General features: G+C 36.0%; 1 protein-coding gene across 4 annotated transcripts in view; it reads left to right on the forward strand.

Moving 5' to 3' along the window:
* The window catches only part of LOC110027142 (aladin), a 54,589-nt gene that overhangs the window by 2,847 nt on the left and 25,533 nt on the right, over positions 1-26,209 (forward strand). For all 4 annotated transcript variants that reach the window (XM_020728446.1, XM_020728447.1, XM_020728448.1 and 1 more), the window contains exons 4-10: positions 9,726-9,840; positions 10,001-10,100; positions 10,232-10,411; positions 10,619-10,677; positions 24,198-24,285; positions 24,385-24,460; positions 25,141-25,240. In XM_020728446.1, coding sequence (XP_020584105.1) covers positions 9,726-9,840; positions 10,001-10,100; positions 10,232-10,411; positions 10,619-10,677; positions 24,198-24,285; positions 24,385-24,460; positions 25,141-25,240 — 718 coding nt within the window. The remainder of the gene's footprint in view (positions 1-9,725; positions 9,841-10,000; positions 10,101-10,231; positions 10,412-10,618; positions 10,678-24,197; positions 24,286-24,384; positions 24,461-25,140; positions 25,241-26,209) is intronic.

Raw genomic sequence — 26,209 nt, forward strand, 5'->3', positions numbered from 1 at the left:
TTAACTCAAACCACAATAGGAAAAACAAATATTATCACTAATACAACCAATAGGTGATTACAATTGACACACTTGGAATGAAAAAAACAACAAACTCAACAACCCAACTCAAAATAGGTGAATCTCTGAGTTGTGGTACTGGTGATCTGCGAGGGTTGGCGGACAAGATGGTCGGCCAACAAAAATACAACCAGATAAGGGTTCCCGGGTTCTGGACAGTAAGCATGCAACAAATAACAACATGTAACAACTGTCCTTGATGATGACAACAAGTGGGACGGGGGTAGGGCGTGGGTTTTGGAGGCGACAACTTGTGGGAAGGAAAGGAGCAGTGGTTGGGGGGGTTGGGATAGGCAGGGATAGTGGAATGATTGCGGAGGGGACAGTCGTGGTGGCTAAAATAGTCGCAAGGTTGCTGGGAAAAGAGCTCTAGATGGCTGAAACAACTGGTATACAGTTGAGGACCGTTATTCGGATTGTTGGCAGCAAGTGGTATGACGATGACAATGACGGGGGTGCTGGGGACTGCTTCGCAGCAGGAGGATGGTTGTTCGGGGTGGCAACAACAAAACAGGTGTCTGGAAGTGGAAAAATTGCATTGAAAACATCAACGATGGCTGTGCGGGGTGGTTGTAGCAATGGAGGCCAGTCTTGAGTGACGTGGGGAGGATGCAGAATGGGATATACAATACAATCACCACTCTGGGAGAGATATACAGCCGGGGCACCACCCAAACCATTGGATATAGCTCTAAAAGAGAGAATGCAGATGCTGTCGATTGTTCTAAATAATCTAATGCAAAAATTAGCCTTAAAACATCAAGAAAGTAATATGATAACTAGGAGTTGCCAAGGGGATCAATGGCAACTCCTTGGTAATGTCCGCTTTGCTTCAACTTCATTCGGTCTTGGCATGCTAGTTCGCTTTGCTTCCCGTCGCGGGGAGCCCAACGTGAGCATGATACACCCCACATCAGTTTCTCTGAATTGGTGGAGCTTCAACTTCATTCGTCGAAGTTTTTGTCTAATGTTGAAGGTGGCGGAGCTGTTGTAACCTTTCAAGATTGCTCTTTGACTGCATCAATATGAGCACTTGGACCCCACTAATAGTTGCACTATTCCCCAAAACACCTCAGCAGCTTCCCCACTTGCGGGTAGCCATCGATATCAGTCCAACCCTTTGGAGATACATAGCTGGATTGAATTGAGATTTCTTGCCAAATATACTCAACAGGGTATTCCAAAGCTAGTTCTAGGTTGACTCATCCCTATGAGGCGTGAGGACAGACCGAACTCATAATGGTGGCGGCTATGGCATTAAGCCATCAAGCATGATAACTTGAAATTCTCTCTATACTGGATGCCTTGTGTCTGAAACCGGGTCTTTTGTCAAACTGTTTTCTACTGTCACTAGGATTGATCCTCTCAATATTTCTCTGCTGGCAAGAGCACCAATCTCAACCTTTTTAGAAGGTAGAAAGACCGTGCTCTTGTCATCTTTGCTGAATGAGTAGGTGTTCCTGTTCCCATTATATCAAGTTTTATGATCATATTGCCACAATCTCCCCAGTAAAAGGTGGCAGGCATGCACGAGCATCACATTGCACCAAATCAATTGCTGCAACGGTCACTCAATTGCAAACTCCACGAGACACCTCATGTTAATGTTGATCTTGTTCTTCTTTTTAAACCATGTTAGGGAATATAGCTGAAGATGTCTCTGAGTCATGATGCTCAACTTGTCTACGATCAGTGCTGACACCATATTCTTGCTGTTACCTCCATCAACAATGATTCTACATACCTTTTCCTTCACTGTGCAACGAGTGTAGAATGCAGTGACAAATCCACTGTTGCTCCTTCGACTCCTCAATCTGACGAACTCGTCGAACCACACACATCTTGCCTTCATCTTGTGGAAATTGGTACACATCACCCTTTTCTTTAGTTGCTTTCACAACTTGACTTGTCAGGCAATTGGAGGCGATTTGCCCAAATTCATGACATCTAAAATATTTTTCGGTGGGGACTATAGTGAGCGTGCTACTCTTCTAAGGTTTTTTCTCACTCTGAGTTGCTCTGTTCTTCTCCTTACCAGTCTTCTCAACTTCATAAGGTGTGCTCCTGCTAATGTATCTAACTACAGGCGACTGTCTGAATGGCGATGGTTGCATGTTATGCTTCTGCTGTCTCTCCACTTTCAATGTTGAAATCTGCACGTTCTTTAGCGTCTAATAAAGTTGCAACTGAACCACAACACTTATGGCAGGCTTCAGGCCTTCCTAATACCTAGCTATCTCCTTTGGCTATATCATATCATCTTTCAGTTTGAACTTCATAAAATTTATTTTGTACTATGACATGAGTCAATTTTACGTGGGTTTACCTGCATGTTGTCATTCTTTTATTTGCTATTTCATCTCTTTTATCATGATTTTATGCTTGTACAAGGTTCTTTGTGTCATTTTGTATGTTATAGGTGTCAAACATGTAAAACAGAGTTAAAACTCACGAAAAATTGTTGTTTGGCGTGACCATGCCTGATATGGGCTTGACCACACCAGTTTCGTGCGTGACCACGCCGATTTTAGGTTTGATCGCACCGCCGGACCTCCAGATCTCTTTTTAGAAGGTTTTTTTATGCCGATTTTTGTTGGATCTTTAAAAGGGAAGCTAGGGCATGAATGAAAGCATTCTTTGGTGGAGAAGAGAGCTGGAGACTACTAGAGAATAAGTTTTTGAGTATTTTTCTTAGGTTTCCTCTTCCTCTCTTGGAGTTAAGGACCTAAGGGTTTCTTCTATATTTTTATTTGTATTGTTTTTATATGTTTTCAGAGTGATTGTATGAGAGAGAAGTTGACTGCTGTGGAAGAGGGAATAAATCGTTTTTTAAGTGTTTATTTGTCAGTTTTACTTGCAACAATGGTTTTGTTGGATGCCCTTTCGGTGTTATTTCTATCATGTGTAGCTAAAGTTTCTTTCGCGCCTCGGTCATTTATGGGATATGGTTTTGTTGTTTTCTCTGATGATTTCTTTCTCTGTATCGTCTTTTTGAGATATTAGGGCTTTATTGTTGTTGTATTAACCATAGAGATTCATTTACTTCTGATCTGATCAATTGGGATGCTAACATATTTCGTGATCTGTGATTCTTACTCATTGCACAGATGAACAAAATGACTAACTACAAAATCTGGGTAACAATAGATATATTTTATTCAGGTTTTGTAACCTAGAAAGAGAATTAGAACAATTCCGCGAGATGTTATGGGATTGAGGAAGCCTCAATTTCATCGATTTTAGCCTTCTTTTGACTTAGACATAGACATAAGGAGGATTTTTAATCCATGTTGTCAACAATCATGTTGGAGAAAATTTAGGAAAATCACGAATCACCATAATACCTAAATCACAAGGGCGCGAGCCTCACGTACCCTAAAAATCAATAAGATTTATCTGCCGCTGTTTTTCTTCTTTACTGAACACGTTATCTTTTGTATTCACTTTTAAATAGGATTTTAAGAAACCATCTATTTGTAATCACCCTAAACTAGATTTAGAAGTTTAATAAACTAGAGATTAACCCATCAGAATAGTTCTTGGTCTTATCCTTGTGAGATAGATATGCGGTACTCTTTAACCACATTATTACTTGTCACATATTTGCGTTGTGCAACCAATTTACTTCGTGACAAGTTTTGGTGCCGTTGCCGGAGAAAGATGTTAATAAAAATTTTGATTTTAGGAGAACTTTAGTTGAACCGTTGAGAATCTAGGTCTAACAATTTTATTTTTCTTTTTTGTTTATTTTATATTTATTTGCACCTGTATTGTTATGTTTCCTTGTATGTGCTGAAAATTAAAAAAATCTGAAAAATATTTTAAAAGGCTAAAATAATGTTCAAAACTAACAACCCATCAGTAAAACTAATTTTTACCTTTTCAAGAGTATTCCAACCCATTGTTGGTTAACTTTCAATTAAAATTTGAACCATAAATGTCAACTTTTAGGAAAACCACTTTATACATTTTCAGGAGTATTTTGACCCATTGATAACTTGCAATCACATGAATTTTGACCCCACTGATATAGAAGTTAGGTTTGATGAATCCTATTCCAATGCCTACAACCTCAACTGGAGTACTTACCCAAACTTTAATTGGAATATTAATGACATTAATGTAGAAAACCAACATTGGGTGAGAACTCAAGCCATGTAGAAAATTGGAACAACTGCGGTAGAGACCACTTTTGTCAAACTCAAACTTAGGAAGTCATCTCGAACCCCAATTTAGGGAGAATAACTTGTCATTAGAGTAATTGTTAGTAAATTTTAGGAATGAATACAACACCCACAATTAAAGTTAGTCGATCTACCCAAGTCTCAATTGGAACAATAATAACCCTAGTGTAGACAACCAACAATGACTATCTAAAGGATGAAAGGGGAAGTGGAGAGCCATAACATTGAATTTGAAGACTCTGAAGAGCAGACTCAGCTGGATGATTTTGGTTGGACAATGACTGAGGAAGAATGTGCTCTTCCTTTTTGGGCACCGCCTTACGTTGTGTTGGAGATAGTTGAGCCTATAGTATCACCCGTAGGATTGTCCCAAGGGGATGAGTTGGGACACAACCGTGGGCAAGAGAGTAACCAAGTAGAGTTAAATCTCGAACTTGAAGAACCTAGGGAGAACCTAACCCAAAATTTAGGAGATTGAACTATTTTATAGGGATCCGCTTCTTGCAACTTGTGAGGAAAACACCGAATTGCAAATAGGGAAATTAATTGGGAATAATTTGGATTTAGAAAATACCCTTAGAAGCGATCATCTGAAAAAATCCCCTAAATACCCTATAGAAGATTGCTGTCGAACTGAGAGAGAAAAATTACAAAAAAGACTAAAGTTTGAGGATTTAGTAGGAATTCCAGTACCGACAAAAGATTGAACGATTGATCGAGGATTATTAAATTTAAATTTTAATTCTAGAGGAAGCCTTTTTCGTTAGGCTGAGGACGTTAAACCAAGTGCTATCTTGGGAGACAGTCCAATCGTTATATGATGTTTTAAGCATGTTTTTACTTTATGCATTTATTTTGAAATTTATTTTTAAAATTTGCTTTGAAATTTGTTTTAAATTTTAATTTGGATTTATACTTCTACTGATTCATGCATTGTTACATATTTTACATACTTGTATTCTGAAACTATTGTGAATGCTCATGTATTTACTCTTTTTTGCATTTACTTGCTGTACCCATGTTTAATTTTATCTTTATATTACATAAGTTATGGAAAAAAAACAAGTTTTGGGGGGAAATATTTACCTTCTTGTGTGTCTGAGAGTAGTTCACATAACTCATTAAAAGATTAAAAATGTTAATGTGATATCTCCTGCTAGGAATTATGATTAATTCAACTTGCTTATCAAAAGTTTTTTTTAAAAGATGATAAATGTTATTTAGGAAAGATTAACCTTAATGTTTCAATGATGAGATTTCAGAACTTAAACAACTACTAACTGTACTTAAAGAAATCTCAAGATAATGAAAAATGTGTAATTAAAATATTGAATAACAAACCAAAGATGTTTTTAGTCTTTTCAGTTCTTTTAGCCAATTTAATGTTGTATTAATTTTTTAACTGAAAAGATAACATGAAGAAGTGACATTAAACAATCATTTTTTAGATTTATAACTTAAGAGAAACTAACCTCCATCTTATTTAAAAAGAGAAAAGGAAAAGTTATCTAAGTAGATATAGTAATTCTCAGTAGAAAAAGAAAAAAAAAGAGAAAAAATAAAAATATAAAAGTGAAAATGTAAAAAAACTTGAGAAGAAGCTTGAGGTTGGTACAAAAATTGAAATGAAAACTTGGAAGGTCATATTAGAACTTGAGTTGTAAAACTTTTGCATGAGCTTTAATGAAACTTATTTATTGTTTAATTAGGATTAGATTGGTTGGGTCCACTGAAATTACTTTGAAACATTAGATGTTAGTTAAGATATTTTAATTATCACCGATTTAAGAATCTTTGGGATTTCCTAAGGACGGAATGAAGGGAGTTAAGGAAAAGATTAAGTTTTTAAATGTTAAGAAGAATTGACCCTATAATGACACTTAAACACTTTTATTTGACTTCAATAAACAAGTTAAAAAAACTTAGAAACATACAGGAGTACATTATACTCTCATGGGGTTCTAACTGAGTTATGAGATTACTTGAAGACAAGTAATGAGATAAGTTTTAGGGTATTGACACGAGTCAGTTTTACGTGATTTTACCTGCATGTTATCATTCTTTTTACTTGCTATGTCATCTCTTTTATCATGATTTTATGCTTGTGGAAGATTCTGTCATTTTGCAGGTTATAGGTATCAACATGCAAAATAGAGTAAGAGTGAGTGAAAAAATACTGCATGGCTTGACCACACAAGAACTGGCATGACCACGCAAGTTTCAGGTGTGATCATGTTGGTTTCAAGCGTGATCATGTCATCGGACCGCCAAATCTCATTTAGAAGGGTTTTTTGTGCCAATTTTTGCTGAATCTTTAAAAGGGAAGTTAGGGCATGAATGGAAGCATTCTTTGGTAGAGAGGAGAGTTGGAGACAGTTGGAGAAGAATTTTTTGAGAGTTTTTCTTAGGTTTCCTCTTCCTTTCTTGGAATTGAGGTACTAAGGGTTTCTTCTATCTTTTTTTTGTATTGTTCTTATATGTTTTGAGAGATTATTGTATAAGAGAGCAGTTTACTATTGTGGAAGAAGGAACAAATCGTTTTTGTAAGTGTTTACTTTTCAATTTTACTTGCAACAATAGTTTTGTTTGGATGCTTTTCTGGTGTTCTTTCAATCATGTGTAGCTAAATTTTTTTTCGCGCCTTTATGATTTATGGTATGTGGTTTTCTTGGATGATTTATTTCCTTGTATCATTTTCTTGAGACATCAGGGTTTTTTTCGTTGTTGTGTTAACCATTGAATTTTATTTACTCTTGATTTGATCAATTAGGATGTTAATATATTTAGTGATCTGTGAATCCTACCCATTGCGCAGAGGAACAAAATGGTTAGCCACAAAGTTTGGGTAACAGTAGATATGTTTTATTTGAGTTTTGCAACCTAGAAAGGAGATTAGAACAAATCCGTAGGATGCCGTAGGGAATTAGGAAGCCTCAACTTCATGAATTCCAGCATTCTTATGACCTAGAAATAGACATAAGGAGGACTTTTTATCCATGTTGACAACAATCATGTTGGAGACAGTCTAGGAAAATCACGGATCACCACATTACCGAAATCACGGGGGCGTGAGCCACACATAACTTGAAGAACAGTAAGATTTACCGAGCACACTATCTTTTATTTTTGTAAGTAGGATTTTAAGAAACCATCTCATGTTTGTGATCGCACTAAACTGGTTTTAGAAGTTTAGTAAACTATAGATTAGTCCATCAGAATAGTTCTTAGCCTTTTTCTTGTGGGATTGATACGCGGTACCCTTTTAACGTATTATTATTTGACACATACTTGCGTTGTGTGACCAATTTACTTCGCAGTAAGTTTTGGTGCATCATAATTTTCACACTCTGCTCGGTAAATGACACAACTCGGCTCATCGGGCAATTTGATGCGATGCGCCCAAATCCATGACTTCTGAAGTATTTTTTGGTTGGGGCTGTAGTGGACATGCTACTCTTCTCAGACATTTTCTCAACTCCATGAGGCATGCTCCTTCTAATGTCTCCATTTACGGGTGATAGTCTGAATGATGGTGGGTTCCTGCTCTACTTCCGTTATCTCTCCACTTTCAATGCTAAAGTCTACACGTCCCTCAATGTCCAATAAAATTGTAGCTGAACCACATTACTTATGGTGGGGTCATGCCCTTCAAAATATCTTGCAATGGTGTGCTCCTCTGGCTATGTCATATCACATTTCAGTTTGAGCTACATAAATTCCGCTGTGCACTCCACCGATAGCTCATACTACAGGTAGTGGAGCTTTAAGGAATCATCTTGGCAATAGTGTGAGTGTAGGTATGTAGGTATTATCATTGCATTGCTCTCTTCATTTTGTCCTAAAAAGTGATTCTATCGCATCTTTTTTTTTTTCTGTCTCTCTCTCTTTAGGTTCTCCCAACATAATGAAATATTCTTCTTTAGCTTGATGGCGGCGAACTTCATTATTTTATCATCGGTTAACAATCTACTTCCACTAGAGAAAATCATCTGGATCCATTCACCCCTCGAAGTTCGATAGGTCCACCATCATTCCCAGATCTCTGTATCCTCCAATAGACACATCATCTCTGTATCTTCTAACTCTTCTAACAGGCACTTCATCTTTGTATCCTTTAACAGACATCTCATCTCTATATCCTCTAACAAACGCCACATCTCTGTATCTTCTGACCTCTCATCTCTGTATCTTTCAACGGACACCTCATCTTTCTGTATCTTTCAATAAACACTTCAACTCTAGGCCTCCGTTGATATTGTACCCCAAAATGTTGTGGACTGTCTTCTTCTCCATTGAAATCATGCTTATGGAAGGGATTCAAGTGTTCTTCTTGCTCTCCTTCAGGGATTTCATTATTATAGTTGATGGTGATCCTGCCCTGGGTTCTTTCCTTAATGACATTGAGCCGATGTAGCACTTGGCTGAGCAGTCGTTGTATATCGTCCATGGTAGATTTCTGATCAGATTCCGGCAATTGTCTCATTTGGGGCGTGGTTAGGGTTTTGGACAACCCAACTCAAATTAGAGTGGATCTTGAGGTGATGATGTTGACTTGTGGGTGGGGTGGGGTGGGGTGGGGTGTGGTGGTAAACAATGTGGAACAATTGTCCTGGATAATTGCGGCGAGAGAGAGAAGGGGGTAGGACACAGTTTCTGTAGGTGGCAGTGCGTTGGAAGGGAAGGAACTGCGGCTGGGGAGGCTTAGACAAGCAGGGACAGCGGTATGATTGTGAAGGGGGTGGGCGGTGTGGGGGGGGAAAACGGGAAAACATTTGGGAAAAGAGGCCTGGATGGCTGGAAGAGCTAGAAAAAAGCTGGGAACGGCTATTCAGGTCGTCGGCAGCGAGGGGGAATGACGGTGGCTGCGTCGAGGAATGACGGTGGCTGCGACGGGGGATGCATGTGACTGTAGGGCAGCAAGAGGATGTCTGCCCAAGGCTGCGACAATGAAGACAGGTGTCTGTAAGTAAAAATAATGCAATTAGTTGAGAATCTATAACTGCGCTATAAGTTAGTTGTCTTTCTACCTTGGCTTGTGTGACATCCATCAATTAAGATTTGGGAGCAGGTTTGTTCCCCTCTGTTACCAGTTTAAACTTTGCTACATAGCACCTTTTGTGCCACATTGGCTAAACTTTGTATAAGAATCATCAATTCATACACCCAAGTTTTGCATATACTGCAGGAAAATATTTTGGTTATGACCGTCTAACTAGACAAATAAGCTTGAATTTTGATATTTTAGTTTTTTTTCGTAAGATTTTAAGAGCACATTTAAACCCTTAGAAGGACTTGAATAGCTTTCCACTATTTTCTTATTCACTGTTTGGAAAATGTGATAGACTTGTTGAACTCAATGTTTTTAAATCTGTCTAACATGATATAAAATTTATATTTTTTTTGAAATGCATTGAGGATTGTAAATGAATCTTTTTTCATGGAATATAATTTTCCTTTTTTTTTGACCAAGTTATTTTACAGTTGAATTTATCTCCAGACGTTATTTTCCAAGCGGTTAGTTGGCATCCACATAAGCACATGGTAGCATGCATATCTGGATCCAATCAAGTTTTGATTCGTGATTACGAAGATTCAGGTTTGTGATGAGCATTAGCTTTTCTGCTATGTAGATTTCTGTGAACCAACCTCAAGATGGCTTAAATCAATATGTATTTAAGAAAATTGCTGCATTCTCTTCATAAGGTAGTTCTTTGGACTGTTAATTTCCTTAATTAGCCCTTCCATCTTCTGATTAGTGGGGAAGGATCCTTGCATCTTGACCAGTGAAGCCCAAAGAGAGATTAAATCACTTGAATGGAGGCCTAATAGTGGGAAGACACTCTTTGTTGCATGCAAGTACGCATCAATCTAAGTCATGTTCATATTCTACTTTTATAATTATAGCGGTGCTTAAAGATATTTGTCCAATAAAATATTTTTGAACTTCCAGCAGTTAATTTCTTAAATGCTTTATTTTAACTTTTTAGTGGTGGAGTATGCCTCTGGTCTGAATCATACCCTGGAAATGTTCCTTCTACGAGGTCTGGAGTAACCTCATCACTTGGTACTATTTCACGAGGCTCTGGTAATCGGTGGACTTTGGTCGATTTTCTTCGGAGCCCTACTGGTGAACAAATTAGTGCGATTTCTTGCAGCCCCGATGGAAGATATCCACTTAATTCATTATGAGGCTTGTGATAATTTCTGCAATCTCCAGATAATCTATTTTTTGCATCTATGTTATTTTTCCCTCTGAGATTGCTTTGTACTATATGTAGATGCTTTGTGATATCCTTCTTTTATGATTATACTTTTATGTTATTTCACTTTCTGACCACTGTTTTTGAGGTTTTTTTTCCTTGATATTTGTTCACATACTTGGCATCTGCATCTTATGAGAGTTCCTCGTTCACCATATGGGATGTTGCCCAAGGTATGTTATTTAGTTATCACTTGTGGTTTATTCATCTGCTGTCAATTGTGTTGCTTCAACAAGGAATTCTCTTTAGACAAAGATTGTTCTGCTTTATCCCGCTCACCATAATATCATCATCATCATTTACCTTATCCTGAGTATTTGAATGTCTACTCTATCCTGCATCACAAAATTGTTAGTTTTCATGCTTTAGTTATTACATTCCCCTCTGAATGATCTGTGCTTACTATATCGGCGTCTTGTTTCTTTTCTTAATCTAGGTAAATGCAAATTCTTCAAAATTAGAATTTTTTATGAGGTAACTATCGTAATTCCGTTGCTTCTCTCATGGCCTGTTCAATAGCTGTGTTAGTCTATAAAAGTATATATGTACTGGTAGTTTTATATTAATATAACTTAAGTTATTTAATCATGATGATTCATAATCTCTCATTCATCTTAATTTCTGAATCAGCACTGAATTTTGAAGTTAGGGAATCTTTTATGTAGTGGCTGACATAGTTCTTCTGTTGCTGATCTATTAATTTTGATGTCTATTGTCATCTTTATTCATCTTCATTCTTGAATCAAAATGTATTATCTCAAATTGCTCATTGAACTCTTGTCAAATAATTTTTTTCATCATTTTCCAATATTTTTAAAGTTGTCATAAATCCTCTTGTGGTGGGAAAGGCCTACCCATTTCAGCATTTAAGCTCAAATTTTTTTGATTCAACCACATAGCTGAAGAAATATGTTTTAAGTCATCTTTTTGAGCTTATCATAAATGCACACCTGCTTTATTAAACTTGAGCCATAAGAGGAGCAATGTCAAAGCTCAAACTATTGAATCCATTCTTTTTTGAAGCAAGTGAAAACAAAGGGCAAATGACAAAATGGACTCTTAAATCTGACAAGGTTAACGGGAAGCATTTAAGAAACCATTTTTATTTTTGATACATTACAAAAATCTTAATTTTATAGTTTAATTAAAAGTTTTGTTGACCTCCATGTATGTTCCAAAATCTAACTTGACTGAACACAGCAAGCACAACAGGTTTTATTTTTGTTTCACAAGATGAATTGAACGGATGGGACCAAAATCGGTGAGTGATAAACAAGAAGTGCAAATCATGTGAAGTCGTCTCGATTGCAATAAATTCCATCCAATTCTTATTTGCTTGTGAAATAAAGGACGCTGATATGCTTTTTACGTTAAAATTGCTTAGAAAAAAACCCATATTGCCCGGGAATATCCTTCAAATTCAAAGCACAAACTTAATTGCATGCATAGTTGATGACAGATTTTGAGGCGCACGAATGACGAGTTTTTGCGAAGAAAATTTTAAATAACTATTCTTTATTAATTATAAAAAAGAGAATATATATATATATATATATATATATAATACATAAATTGATTTAAAATAAACTTTTATAAAAAAAAAAAAAGTTTGCTAATTAATTAAATAAAATAAAAATTTTGGTAAGTTGTTTTATTAGTTATTAGGTAGTTAAATACATATATTTTACTAAAAAAATTTTAATTAAAGAAATTTAGAATTTAATTTTAACTAAAATCAGAAGCATGCACACGCAAATGCATGCACGTATGCATGCGCGCACACACACAATGTTTTTTTTTAATATAAAAATCATAATGGAAATATCCTTCAAAATCTCACGGCACCCTACTCCCCCCATTTTTCTTGCCCATCTTGTGCTGCCTGGAAAAAAATGAATTACTACCCTCTTTGTCTTCGCTCTTGTCTCTCACAATCCCCTTCATTTCTACAACTTGAGAGCCTCATTCCTCTACAACAGTCGGCCGATATCCTCAATTTATAGAAGTAAAGCTTGCTTGTACTACCACATTAAATTATAAATATAAAAGAAATACCAAATAAGAACATTTGTAAGACCTGAATGATTGCAACTCTCGTTTTTTGGTCACTAGATCCACAAAAATCATAAACAAGTGGACATAAGACTTTTAAGATATCTAAAATGAAACTATGCATGTTACAAAATGTCACTTATTCATGTGAATTATCATAATTTTGAGTAATTTTGAGTTTTACATGAATTTCACAAAATAACTTTCTATCCGTGCACGACTCCGTGAAATTCATAAAAGTAATTTGAATGATAAAATTTGAATACTTTATTAATATGTGCATGCATCGTCTGATTACTCCTGAAATAATATGATTAATTGTGGAAGGGTACCATGCAAATGCATTGAAATGTGTGCAAGTGTATTGTGTAAGTGCATCTCGATACATGCACATCATTAAAATCGGGCAATTGCATGTGTTCCAATTACTAATGTCCAAAAATGTTGTGGGGATTTAAAATAAATTTAACTCAAATTATCTCGCCCAATAAATCTTGCACATGAACAAAAATTCTTATATGCTTCAAAGAATATTTTAGCATCTAAGATAAATGTATAGGACTTAACATAAATTAAGCTTAAATTGTCTCGCTTCGAAAAACATGAACATTAAGAAATACTCACATTTACTATAGCAATAATCCTAAATTCTTAAATTGAAGTATTTGAGAATGCTGCATATGCAAAAGTATAAAAAATTGAATTTAGAAGTATCGTATCTCAAAAGACATACGCAGTAAATTAGTCTGCATGTGGTCCGATTAATATACTAAAAACTTAATTATATAGTTTGAGAATGCTGCAAAATAACAATAATAAAAAAAAAAAAACAACAATCTTTTATCCGATTAAGTAGGGTCAGCTATATGAATCTTTTTTCTCCGTTGTGTCCTATTAAGTTCCATATTTTCATTAATTCTAATAAGTTAAAATCATTTTTTACATGCCCGAGTCTATTTTTGACTTGTCCCTACCTTTCTTAATACAATTCAAATATAAAGCCTCTCTCCTAACTGGCTCATTAGAGCGTCGATGTTTAATGTGACTGGACCATCTAAAGACAACTCTCCAATATTATCTGCCACTAGAGCTATTGATATCGGAGTTAACCCAAGCCACAATCGAAACAATAATATTATTACTGCAATTCGAATAGGTTACAATGACGACTCTCTAAAATAGGAAATAGATGACAACAAACATAAAAATACACCATAGTGCGAGGATGAGGTTGGTGGATGGTGGCTGGACAACAGGTAGGGGTTGGATTGGAGGTGGTTGTGAGGGCAGGAGGATAGCGACATTAGTGAATGAGACATTGGTAGCAACAACAGTGTTACGACCTGTGCCAAGTATATGAATGCACATAGAGGAGAATATCTATAGGGCATGAATACATGATTTTAATGCCAAGAGGCAGGACAGACGACAATTTAGTAGAGATTGGTTGACAAGTCTAGATGGATATACCCACAAAGATGAAAGAATTTCTGATAAAGGTGAGTTCTATCCAAGTTCATGATTTGTTTAAGTTATAAATAAAAGAGAAATGGCTGAGTACTACTTGAGGGAAGTATTATTTAAAAATTATTTTGATATTCACATTCATATGTTCAATCATTCGTAAATCTTCAGCTTAAAAGCATTGGGGATATACTTGACTCAATATTTATCATTGTAAAATATTAAAATATGAAAAAAAAAGAATAATATCTATAAGAACGAATTTTAAGAGAACAAAGTTTCTTATAAAGGACTGAAATGAATCATTAGCTCACTTATTGGATTATTCTTTTTAAAAAGTTGCTAAATTATTTCTTGCTAAAGTTTCATCATTAAAAATTATTGGTTTGTTTATTATAACACTTTGAGAAATTGTTGGCACTATTAACATAATTTGAGAATTTTTTATTTGTTTTATTCGCCCGCTTGCAAAAATATTAACAAGATCACCTACAGGAGTCGATTGGATGAGCCGCTGCTTCAACATTCTCCATCACTTTTCTTGACCCATTATCTTCTAATTTCATTTCTTTTAGTAAGGAGGTGTCAGTCATGTTAACTTATAAGAAGAGAAGTTGCAAAGGAAGAAGTCGTTAAGTAATTTTCAAATGCTATATCTATACCCATATTTATAGGCTTTTGTCAAGGTTGACATGAACATTTAGTCATATCAACGTCAAAACTCTTCAAATGTATTATCATTAAGATAATGTATTTCTGATTCTCATTTTGTAAGTCTTTTTCAAAGATTCAAAAAAAAAGAGAATCAAATTTACATTGAGAGAAAAGATATAATATTTGTTATTCATAGTAATTAGGCTATAGTGCATGACTGTTTTTAAGTAAATACACTGGCAATGACAAATAAATTTTGTCAGATGCTGGAGAATAAAAGAGATTGTCACACATGAATGATAGTGAAAGTGTTCATTTGTAATGGTAAGTTGATGCCTTCACTTAATGCTTGGCTGTTTGATTGACCGCACAAATCATGATTGATGGCCACATCAATATCAACATTGAACTCACAACCCTGAACGTAGATATGATACTCTATCAACCCGATGGCATATAATTTTATATCAATTTATCTACCAAATTACTCGGATGGCATTGGCTTAAGGGCATTTTTGGTTCACGGAAACTTTAAATACAGGTTGGCCTAGCTATGTTGTTAGATTTGTCAATTACTAAAATGGTTTAAGCCAACTTTTATGCTTAACCGCTTTGGGGGCAAGGTAAGAAACTATTTGTTTCACTCTTTCGCATATTCTCATTTCTATCCCTTGCAAAAACAGATTTGAAATTGATTATGTCCTCTTTATGAGGCCACACTATTTACTTGCGCCTCGCAGTTTTCTCACGTGAAACTTAGCTTAAAGCAGTTCAAACTTTGTTTATAGGAGAATCCGGGTTCATTGATCATTGTGTGTAGAACTCTCTTCTGGTGCAAGCATTGTTTGGAACACATCATCATCATCATATTCAGTGATTTTATAAAATAAGCCGAAGTAGTTTTTTGGTGTTGTTTGAATTAGTCAGGCCAATGCTCCGTGATAGTATTAGGTTGGGGAGTTTTGGCTTGTTCACATGTCTTTGTATGTGCAGGCAGGTTGGGTTTATGGGAAATGAAGCCATGCCCATTGAATTAACTAAGGCCATGTCATAAGGATTTCAGTTGACATGTTCTAAATGGCTTATTTAATCAGGCACAATTTTTAAATATTGAAATTCAAAATAATGTGGAATAAAGCGGGATTATTTTTTTGACATGAAAGAGGGTATAAATAACCCTTACATAGATCCTAAAATAGCAAAGTCAATAAAAAAGAAATAATATGAAATGAAAAATATATCATCTAATATCTCCAATAATCAATTCATATTAATTATTAGAAGATAAAAGAAATAACATAAGATAAGAAAACATAAAATAGGAAAGTAAATAATTTCTAATTCAATGAAATAAATATAAAATAGGAAAGGAAATAACTCTTTAATCTAAGAAAATAATTTATTCCTCATAACTTCTCACAGGAGTAAATTATTTCGTAATATAACTTCTAACATTTCCCCTCAAGTTAAAATATGGTTGAAAACCATGTTCAATTTGAATTTGAAAATATCAAACAATGAGTGAGGGTGATCTCATGAAGTAGAACTTGAAGTCTTCATCTTGTACTGCTGTTGTCTTTGACTGCAGTTCCTGCAGTGTCTGTAGGTAGGTAGAAGACTCTTACAAACAATGTTTTAGGGGAGTTTACAGGGGAGGCAGAGAACGACGGTTGTCTTTGACTGCAGTTCATGCAGTGTCCGTAGGTAAACAAAAGGTATGAGAGTTTACAGGAAAGTAGACAACGTGTAAGAAATAATTGACTTCTAGTTAACTGTAATTGTGTTTGACTGCAGTTCCTGTAGTTTCTGTAGGTAGACGAAAGAATTCTATTGGCATTGCTGCATGAGAATTTGAAGGAAGTAGACACTTCCAGAAAAAATTGCAGAGAAAAAGGAAAAGAAAAAAGGTCCTGAAGGTAGGCCTTGCTGCTGGAAAAGCTTCGGAGGAGGGTCTGATGTAGAAAAAGCTCCAGAGGAGGGCCTAATGTAGTAAAAGCTCCGTAGGAGGGTCTGATATAGGAAAAGGCTTTGGAGGAGGTCCTTCTGCAGGAAGAATTCCAGTGGACCTGTTGCAGTAAAAGCTCCAAAGGAGAGCCTGATGCAGGAAAATACTCCGGAGGAGGGCCTACTGCATGAAGAATTCCGGTGGAAAGCCTACTGCTAGAAAAAACTCCAAAGGAGGGCCTGATGCAGGAAAAGGCTTCGGAGGAGGGCCTAATGCAGGAAAATCTCCAGAGGAGGGCCTATTGCAGGAGAAAATTCGGTGGAGCACATGGTGCAGGAAGAATTTCGGTAGATGACATTCTGCAGGACAAGTTCCGGAGGAGGGCCGGATACAAGAACAGTTCCGGATGAGGCCTGATGCAGGAAAAAAATTTCGTAGGAGGCCTATTGCAGGAAAAGCTTCGGAGAAGGATTTGTTGCAGAAAAGATTTTGGAGGTCCTGTTGCAGGAAAAGACTCCTGCTGCAGGAAAAAAACTCCAAAAATGGGCCTGCGGTAGGCAAAAGCTCTTGAAAAGTATTTGATGCGAGTAGAGCTTGCAACATGATACTTCTAGCTATAGCATTGGGAGACTGACATGTTTGTCTAAAAATAACTCCATTCCTTGCATTTGCACCATAGCAAACAGAAATATACCCACTCCTCGAAGCACTTGGAGGTCTGCTAACATAACCAACGCCAAGTTCACCAGGATTTCCATATGCTTGTGTTCCAGTAGCCGCCATACACTCCAATACCTACACCATTGGTAGTAGTTCCATAATCATGAGGAGTACCGTAACCCAACAAACTATATGGATTATAACCAAAGACATCAAGGTATTCAAGCTCCTTCAACCCATCAAGCAGAGTAAGGATGGCACCTCTTGACATTGAGCATTTAGTGCTCTCAAGTTTTTGAAGTCGTGGAAGGCATTCACAAATGATAGAAGTCATTGATTCATCCATGGTATCAGAAAAAACCTTCAAGTCAATGAAATTACCACAACATATATTGACATTTTGAAGAACCTGATGGCAGATCAAGCTCTCATCCACAACTATTCCCTTGAGAAATTCTTGCAAATGGCCTTGCAAAATTCAGTTTCTAATACATTAGGATTCTTCATGTTGAAATATTGAAACATTGGACACCTGTTTGTGACATTTTCAAGATCTATCTCGTCGGAAAAGATTGGGAAGTAGACAGAGTCGATGCTCTCTGTTGAAAGATCTGATTTGAATTACAGAATTTATTGTCTTTCCTCTTATACATAATTTATTATCCTTCCTTTTATATATTATTTGGTAGCTGTACAAATCATGCTTAGTTAGCCTTGTAATGTAATAAGAAATAATTGTAACCTATTTAGTTATTTTCCTTATCTAGGAGGTGAGATTCCTATATGTAAAGGTACCGGGTCTTGCATCAGTAAGAAGGAACGAATTTTCTCTCCAAGTTTACGATGTTTTTCATGGTATCAAAGCGGGAATAAAAATTCCGGAAAACCTTAGTCTTCTTCCTTCAAATTCCCGAAATATTGCAAAATCCGTCGCCGTTGCTCTGAATTGCAAAAGCCGTAGCTTTCTGTTTCGTCGCCGCTGCTCTAATTTGCTTCGCTGCACACAAATTCGCAATTCATGAAACCTCTAACCTTCCCCTATCCTAAATTCGCGAAACCTGTGACCGCCACTTGCGCAGCCTTCTTCTTTTTCCTCTTCCCGCGCAGCCGCTGGAACTCCGGCTCACACCTGCAAAGCCGAACAATCTCTGCCTTCTATCATGTCTGAAAATACAAATGATTCTGTCACCTCTACTTAGCCTTCCACACTGTCATCTGCGTCCGCACCAAGCTCCCCTATAACCACCGAAAATCATCCAGCTCAGATCACCACAATCCGTCTCAATGGTGATAATTTTCTACGCTGGTCACAATTGGTTAGGATGTATATTAGAGGAAGAGGGAAGATAAGCTATCTAACAGGGGAAGTCCGTGAGCCAGCCATTATAGATCCATCCCACGCAACCTGGGATGCAGAAAATTCCATGATAATGACATAGTTGGTGAACGCTATGGAAGAAGAGATAGATACAAACTACATGTTTTACTCTACTGTCAAAGAATTCTAGGAGAATGTGGCCCAAATGTATTCGTATATGGGTAACTAATCTTAGGTTTACGAACTTTCTGTGAAACTTGGTGATATTCGTCAAGGTAATGACTCTGTCACAAAATATTTTAATTCCTTGAAGAGAATATGGCAAAACCTAGACCTGTTTAATGATCAAGTGTGGAAGTGTCCTGATGATGTTAGTAGGTATAAGACCATTGTTAAATAGAATTTTTAAATTTCTTGCTGGACTTAATTAGGAGTTTGACGAGGTTAGGGGCAGAATTATTGGGAGAAGTCCCATGCCTTCAATAGAAGTCCCAGAGAAGTCCCATGCCTTCAATCCATGAGGCTTTCTCGGAAGTCTGCCGCGAATAAACTTGAAGAGTAGTGATGCTCAACAAGAAATCCACACCTAACAGCAAACCTGAGACCTCGACATTCCATTCTGAGTTTCATATCAGCAAGTGGACTGTTCCATATTCACAGATGAATGAGGAGAAAACCCGGGTCTGGTGTGATCATTGCAACAGACGACGACACACTAGAGAAATCTGCTGGTACCTCCACGGTAAACCTGCAAATTGGAAGTCAATAAACAAACGCAAGCCACCTACTGTAAATGCTGCCGCCGAACAAACCAGCTCATTTAGCAAAGAGCAATTCGATCAACTCCTGAATCTGCTAAACCCTAGTCTGGCTACTGGTACTCCAAATTGCTAGATGGTACATGCAAATAGAAAACTAAACCCTTCGATTATTGATTCAAGAGCTTCTGATCATATGCCAAATTTACACAATTTTTTTGATTCAACATCCCATGTTCTGACCATGAAAATGTTCGTATTGCTGACGGTAGTTTCTCTTCCATTGCTGGAAAATGAAACATTAACCTGTCCAAGATTATAGACCTTAAATCTGTACTCCATGTTCCAAAACTCAAATATAACATTCTATCCGTCAGCAAACTTTCAAAGGATTCTAACTGCCGTGTAATTTTCTATGAATCTTCTTGTGTTTTCCAGGATCAGAAGTTGGGGATGATGATTGAGAAAACTAAAAAAATAGGATGACTTTACTACTTTGAGGATACTGATTTTAGTAAAAAAATGGTTCAAACTTATAACAGTATAAGTTCGAACCCTACATTAGAAAAAATAATGGAATCACATTTTATACTAGGCCATCCAAGTTTTTCTTATTTAAGAGATTTGTTTCTTAATTTGTTTAATGATGTTAATTGTGCTTTACTTCAATGTGAAACATGTTATTTGACAAAAAATCATCGCATAAATTTTGCTCCAAAACCTTACTGTTCTTCAAAATTTTTTTTCATGATCCATAGTGATGTTTGGGGACCTTCAAAAGTTAAAACATGATATGAAAAAATGGAATTTATGACTTTTATTGACGATCACATCCGAATATATTGGGTTTATCTTATAAGCAAAAAATCAGAAGTTGAAAAACTTTTTAAAGATTTTTACAACATGATTGAAACTCAATTTGAAACTAGAATATGCATCCTTATAACTGACAATGGAACTGAATACTTTAATGAATGTTTAGGAGAGTTTTTAATAAATAAAGATATAAGTCATCAATTCATTTGTTGTGACACTTCACAACAAAATGAAATTGCTGAAAGAAAAAATAGACATTTACTTGAAGTTGCTCGGACTATTATGTTTTCAATGAACGTTCCTAAATATTTATGCTGGGACGCTATTTTAACAGCTTCTTATTTAATACAATGAATGCCAAATCGAGTTTTACAATATACAACTCCTCTAAACAAACTGAAAAATAGTTTTGCAATTTTACAAATGTCTTCAAATATTCCTTTAAAAATCTTTGGATGCACATGTTTCGTCCATATTCCGAATAAATTTTGATCAAAATTGGATCCAAAATTTGAAAAATGCATTTTCTTTGGATATGCTTCAAACAAAAAGGCTTACAAATGCTTTAATCCCGTCACCAAAAAACGTACATTAGTATGGATGTGATCGTTATGGAAAAAATTCCCTTCTTTCACAAAAATTCACTTCAGGGGGAGTATAATATAGATGGAGAAGATGATTTTTGGCAAGTTTCTATTCCATTACCAAGAGTTGTTCTAACACTAAGTACACCTGAAGTCCTTGAAAACAATGAACCAGAAATAGTTGTTGAAAATAATAAAACCCAAGAGAAACCTAGTCAAGAGACGCTGAAATTATCTTGTCTAATACAGGGGGAGAAATACTGCATAATACAACAGCAGAACCTCAGGAAGGTGCTCCATAAAAGGAAAAATGTCCAAATTGAATTTTTAGCTCCCTCCCAATCTGAAGAACCGAATGATGATCCTTAAGAAACACATGTAATTTCTAATCCTGACCTTATTTTTTCACCAACAGAAACTCAAGATTCAGAGGTTATGAATCTAGATCTTACTATAGCCTTTTGAAAAGGAACACTTCCTTATACTACCAAACATCTCATTTCGAAATACCTATCTTACAAAAAAATCTCACACGAACATCAAGTTTTTTTGTCAAAAATTTCTAATTTGTCTTAACCCAGAACAATACAGGAAGCTCACAGTAATCTAAATTGGAGAATAACAGTGAAGGAAGAGATTGATGCTCTTTTGAGAAGTTGTTGCTTTACTAAGAGATAAGTCTACTGTTGGGTGTAAATGGGTCTTCACTACTAAAGTCAAAGCTGATGGGAGTGTCGAAAGATACAAAGCGAGATTAGTAGCGAATGATTCACTCAAACTCATGGAATTGACTATCAAAAGACATTCGCTTCGGTAGCCAAAATCAATTCTATTCGTGTTCTACTGTCCATAGCAGCAAACCGTGATTGACCCTTACATCAGTTTCACGTTAAAATCACTTTTCTAAATGGTGAATTAGAGGAGGTATTCATGGATCTTCCATCAGGATTTGAGAAGAAGTTTTGAGAAGACAAGGTGTGCAGATTGAAAAAATTCTTGTATTGGCTCAAACAATCTCCTCGCGCCTGGTTTGTGAAGTTTGGAAATGTGATTACAAAATATAGATACACTCAGAGTCAAGCTGATCATACTCTGTTTTACAAACATTCAGAAACTGGTAAACTCGCTATAATCATTGTCTATGTCAATGATATTATCCTTACAGGAAATGATACTACGAAAATTGAGACATTGAAAGAAAGATTGGCCATAGAATTCGAGATTAAAAATCTAGAAAAATCTTGGAGCTGTAAAGTACTTTCTCGGTATTGAGTTTGCCAGATCTAAGAAGGGAGGAGCTGTAAAGTACTTTCTCGGTATTGAGTTTGCCCTAAGAAGGGAATCTTTATTAATCAGCGAAAGTATGCACTCGACTTACTTAGCGAAACCAGAATGCTTGGGTGCAAATCAGCTGAAATCTCGATTGAACCAAAGAAAATGTTACAAGTGAGACAGAATAGATGATGTTAATAAAGAACAATATCAGAGACTAGTGGGAAGACTAATCTACTTGTCACACACTCGTCCTGATATAGCCTTTGCCGTAAGCATGACAAGTCAGTTTATGCACTTTCCAAATACTCATCACTTGGAGACTGTGTATCTGATTCTTAGGTATCTGAAAGGAATGCTCAGAAGAGGACTATTGTTCAAGAAAAATGAGCACTTACAGATGGAACATTTACAGATGTAGATTGGGCTGGGAGTGTTACAGATAGAAGGTCAACCCAACCTCAAAGGTCAACCTCAGGGTACTGCACTTTTCTAGGAGGAAACTTAATAACCTGGAGGAGTAAGAAGTAAAGTGTCGTGACAAGAAGCAGTGCTGAAGCTGAATTCAGATATGTGGCTTATGGGATATGTGAAGTTATATGGATTAGAAGAATTCTCAAGCAGTTAAAAATTCATAGTCCACCACCAATAAATGTGTACTGTGATAATAAGTCTGTCATCGCCATCGCCATCGCGTACAATCCTGTCCTTCATGATAGAACAAAGCACGTGGAGATAGACAAACACTTCATAAAAAAAAATGACAGAGGAGATATTTGCATGGTGCATGTTCCTTCCAACTACCAAGCGACGGATATTCTAACAAAAGGTTTTCACAGAAAACAGTTTGACGGTTTAGCGTGCAAGCTGTCTCTGAAAGATATATTCATGCCAACTTGAGGGGAGTGCTAAAAGATCTGATTTGAATTACAGAATTTATTTTCTTTCCTCTTATACACAATTTATTATCCTTCCTTCTATATATTATTTGGTAGCTGTAAAAATCATGCTTAATTAGCATTGTAATGTAATAGGAAATAATGTAACATATTTAGTTATTTTCCTTATCTAGGAGGTGGGATTCCTATATGTAAATGTACCTACCGAGTATTGCATCAATAAGAAGGAACGAATTTTCTCTCCAAGTTTATGTTGTTTTTCAACCTCTTCACTTCAGATGATGGCGGAATCAAACAGATCGACGAAGTAGACGACTTCATCGCGCCGACAACTTAGACGGTGAGAAATATCATTCCTACTTCCGAAGTTGAGCACACACCAGCAAAATGGATCCCCCACAACATACCGCCACACTGAGCACACATATGACAAACCGGCTATAAGATTTGCTACTCCGATCCGTGAGAAAATTGCAACCAAGAGGTCACTACTCGGTCCTCTCACCTTCTGCTCCCTCCATCTCAGATAGCGCTGCTTCCCTTATTAACGACTAGAATACTTTTTCTTTCGTAGTTCGTCGCCTCCATCTCTAAGGAGAACTTGAAGACTGAGCGAAGAATGTGTGAGAGAGGGGAGAGACAATGCCCTTCCCTTCCCACAGGAAAGATGGCAGAAAGGGAGTCCCGCGGCTTTGGAGGGAGGATCGGAGGCTACGGTAGTGAATTTGACTCTGATACCATGTTGAATTTCAGAATAATGCGGAATAAAACATGACTATTTTATTGATATGAAAGGGGGGATAAATAACCCTTACATGAATCATAGAATAGGAAAGCCAATAAAAAGAAAATAACATGAAAGAAAAGATATATCACCTAATATTTCTAATAATCAATTCATATTAATTATTAGAAGATAAATGAATTAGCATAAAATAGGAAAGCCTAAAATAGGAAAGGAAATAGTTCTTAATCCAATAAAATAAATATAAAATAGGAAATGAAATAACTCCTTGATCTAAGGAAATAATTTATTCCTCATAACTTCTCGCATGAATAAATTATTTCCTAATATAACTTCTAACATTAAAGAAATGATATAAGGGTGTTAATTAAGATTTAATAGATGCAAACCAAAAATTTGTGTAATGTTAACAGTTGTGCATTACCCTAACTTCATTTATGAATTCCCCCATCCTTGTTTCATATTATTTTCATTTATTTTTCTGTGCTTGTTTCCTGATTTTGAAAAATCCAATTTTAATCTTTAGGTGCAGGAACACCAATACGACGAGGATTGGGGGCTGTATCTATTTTAAAGTGGTCACCAACTGGAGATTATCTCCTAACTACAATGAGGTATGTGCAACATTTCCTTAGTTTTTTATGCTACTTTATGGTGAAATTTTTGTGTAGAATAATTTGGTTGTGAATTTCAATTTCATTGTTGACTACCAGTGATGGAACATTCTATCTCTGGGAGACTAACACATGGACATCAGAACCGTGGTCTTCAACTGGTGGGTATGTCACGGTGAGTTATGTCTGAACAACTATGCTGACTTATTTAAGGCCTTCAAAAATAGTTCATTAAACTCTTTTGATCTTCATCTTCATCACCACCATCATTAAATTTCTTATCCCAATTGAGTTCGGCTTTGTGAATTTTCATTTTACATTCATTTTTCTTGCATACTGCTTGAGATATTAGTTAGACCCACCCAATTCCTATGGATTTACATATCTAACATCTTAAATTTACTTTTTGCACTTTTACCATTCAAATCTTTCATCTCACATAAAAAATACCACCTTTTTAACTTAAAAAAAGGTGAAATACACCCTTTCATGCATAGATAAGGTAAGATGCATGCCATAAATGAAGTTTAGGAGTTAGATATGTAAATACATAGGAATTGAGTGGTATGTATATAAATTTTCCTTAAATTTATTCTAAGCAAATCATTTTGAACGTGCCGTTACCCAAGCTTATCATTTATCCCTCCTAACCTTCAACAATAATTTAAATGGTTTAAATATTTTTCTTTTTTGTAATAAATTTTTTGGCAATACACGCATGCTTGAAGTTCCGAGTTTTACTGAATTTATGTAATCAACCATCCTTTTCTGTTGCATTCTCCTCCTATAATCATAGTGTAACTGGTTATATTTGCATGGAAGACAACTTGATGCAAATTTTGCTTTTCTTGATAGGGTGCTGCTTGGGATCCTATGGGGCGCATGGCATTGCTTGCATTCTCAGAATCAAACACATTAGGTTCACTACACTTTGCTTCAAGGCCTCCAGCGTTAGGTAAGAATATGTTATATATCAAGAGACCATTTTTTTTGTTTTGTTGTTGTGATCATTCTTATAATAAGACAAAAAAAATATGTTTTTGTCCTTCACTAATCTTCCTAATCCTTCAACTCATTTAAACTATTCTGTGGAATTACATTGCTAATGACTAATTCTTCTGAATTTTGTACCATTTTTTATGGAAGTTGGATCATTATTAGGGAACATGTTTTGTTGTTTTGATCATTCGTATAATAAGACAAAAAAAATCATGTTTTTGTCCTTAACCAATCTTCCTAATTCTTCAACACATTTAAACTATTATGTGGAATTACATTGCTAATGATTAATTCTTCTGAATCTTGTACCATTTCTTATGGAAGTTGAATCCTTAGTAGGAAACATGTTTTTGAACGTTTTTGTTGAAAATTTATCAGCAGAACATGGGAGGGAACCAATTTTGTACTGAAATTTTCTGATTTCATGTTTTTGAAAGAAAATATATGACTTTTCTAAGGTGTTGGATATGACAATGAAATATTTGTGTAGCATAATTAATACTTGAATCATGTTGGGGTAGGATTTATGATGTGTCAACTGTCCAAACTATTCTCATGTTTTGCTTCTATTCTTGATGTCTCTATGCATTCTTCGACATTGTAGTGGTGTTTTGATGATCTATGCTGATGATGTTCAGTTTGGGCTTGGATCAACTGAACAGTTCCTGGGATCCTCACATATATCCATTCATCCACAACTTTTCAGTTAGAGGAATGTGTAGCTGGACAGATCAAAGATCGACAGGGCGGCAGGCTCATGGTTGCCTTAGAATCTTATTTTGTGCCAGTTCTTTCTGCACATTTTCGCAGTATGGTGCTGCATCTGCAAGAAAAATTTTTGGCTTCTGCTGCTTTCCTTATCCCTCCTCTTGGCATATTTAATTTACCATGCTCCGACAACTTTTCATAACTTGCCTTCCTGAAG

The sequence above is a fragment of the Phalaenopsis equestris genome, unplaced genomic scaffold, assembly GCF_001263595.1.
Source record: "Phalaenopsis equestris unplaced genomic scaffold, ASM126359v1 Scaffold000416, whole genome shotgun sequence".
NCBI classification, from domain to species: domain Eukaryota; kingdom Viridiplantae; phylum Streptophyta; class Magnoliopsida; order Asparagales; family Orchidaceae; genus Phalaenopsis; species Phalaenopsis equestris.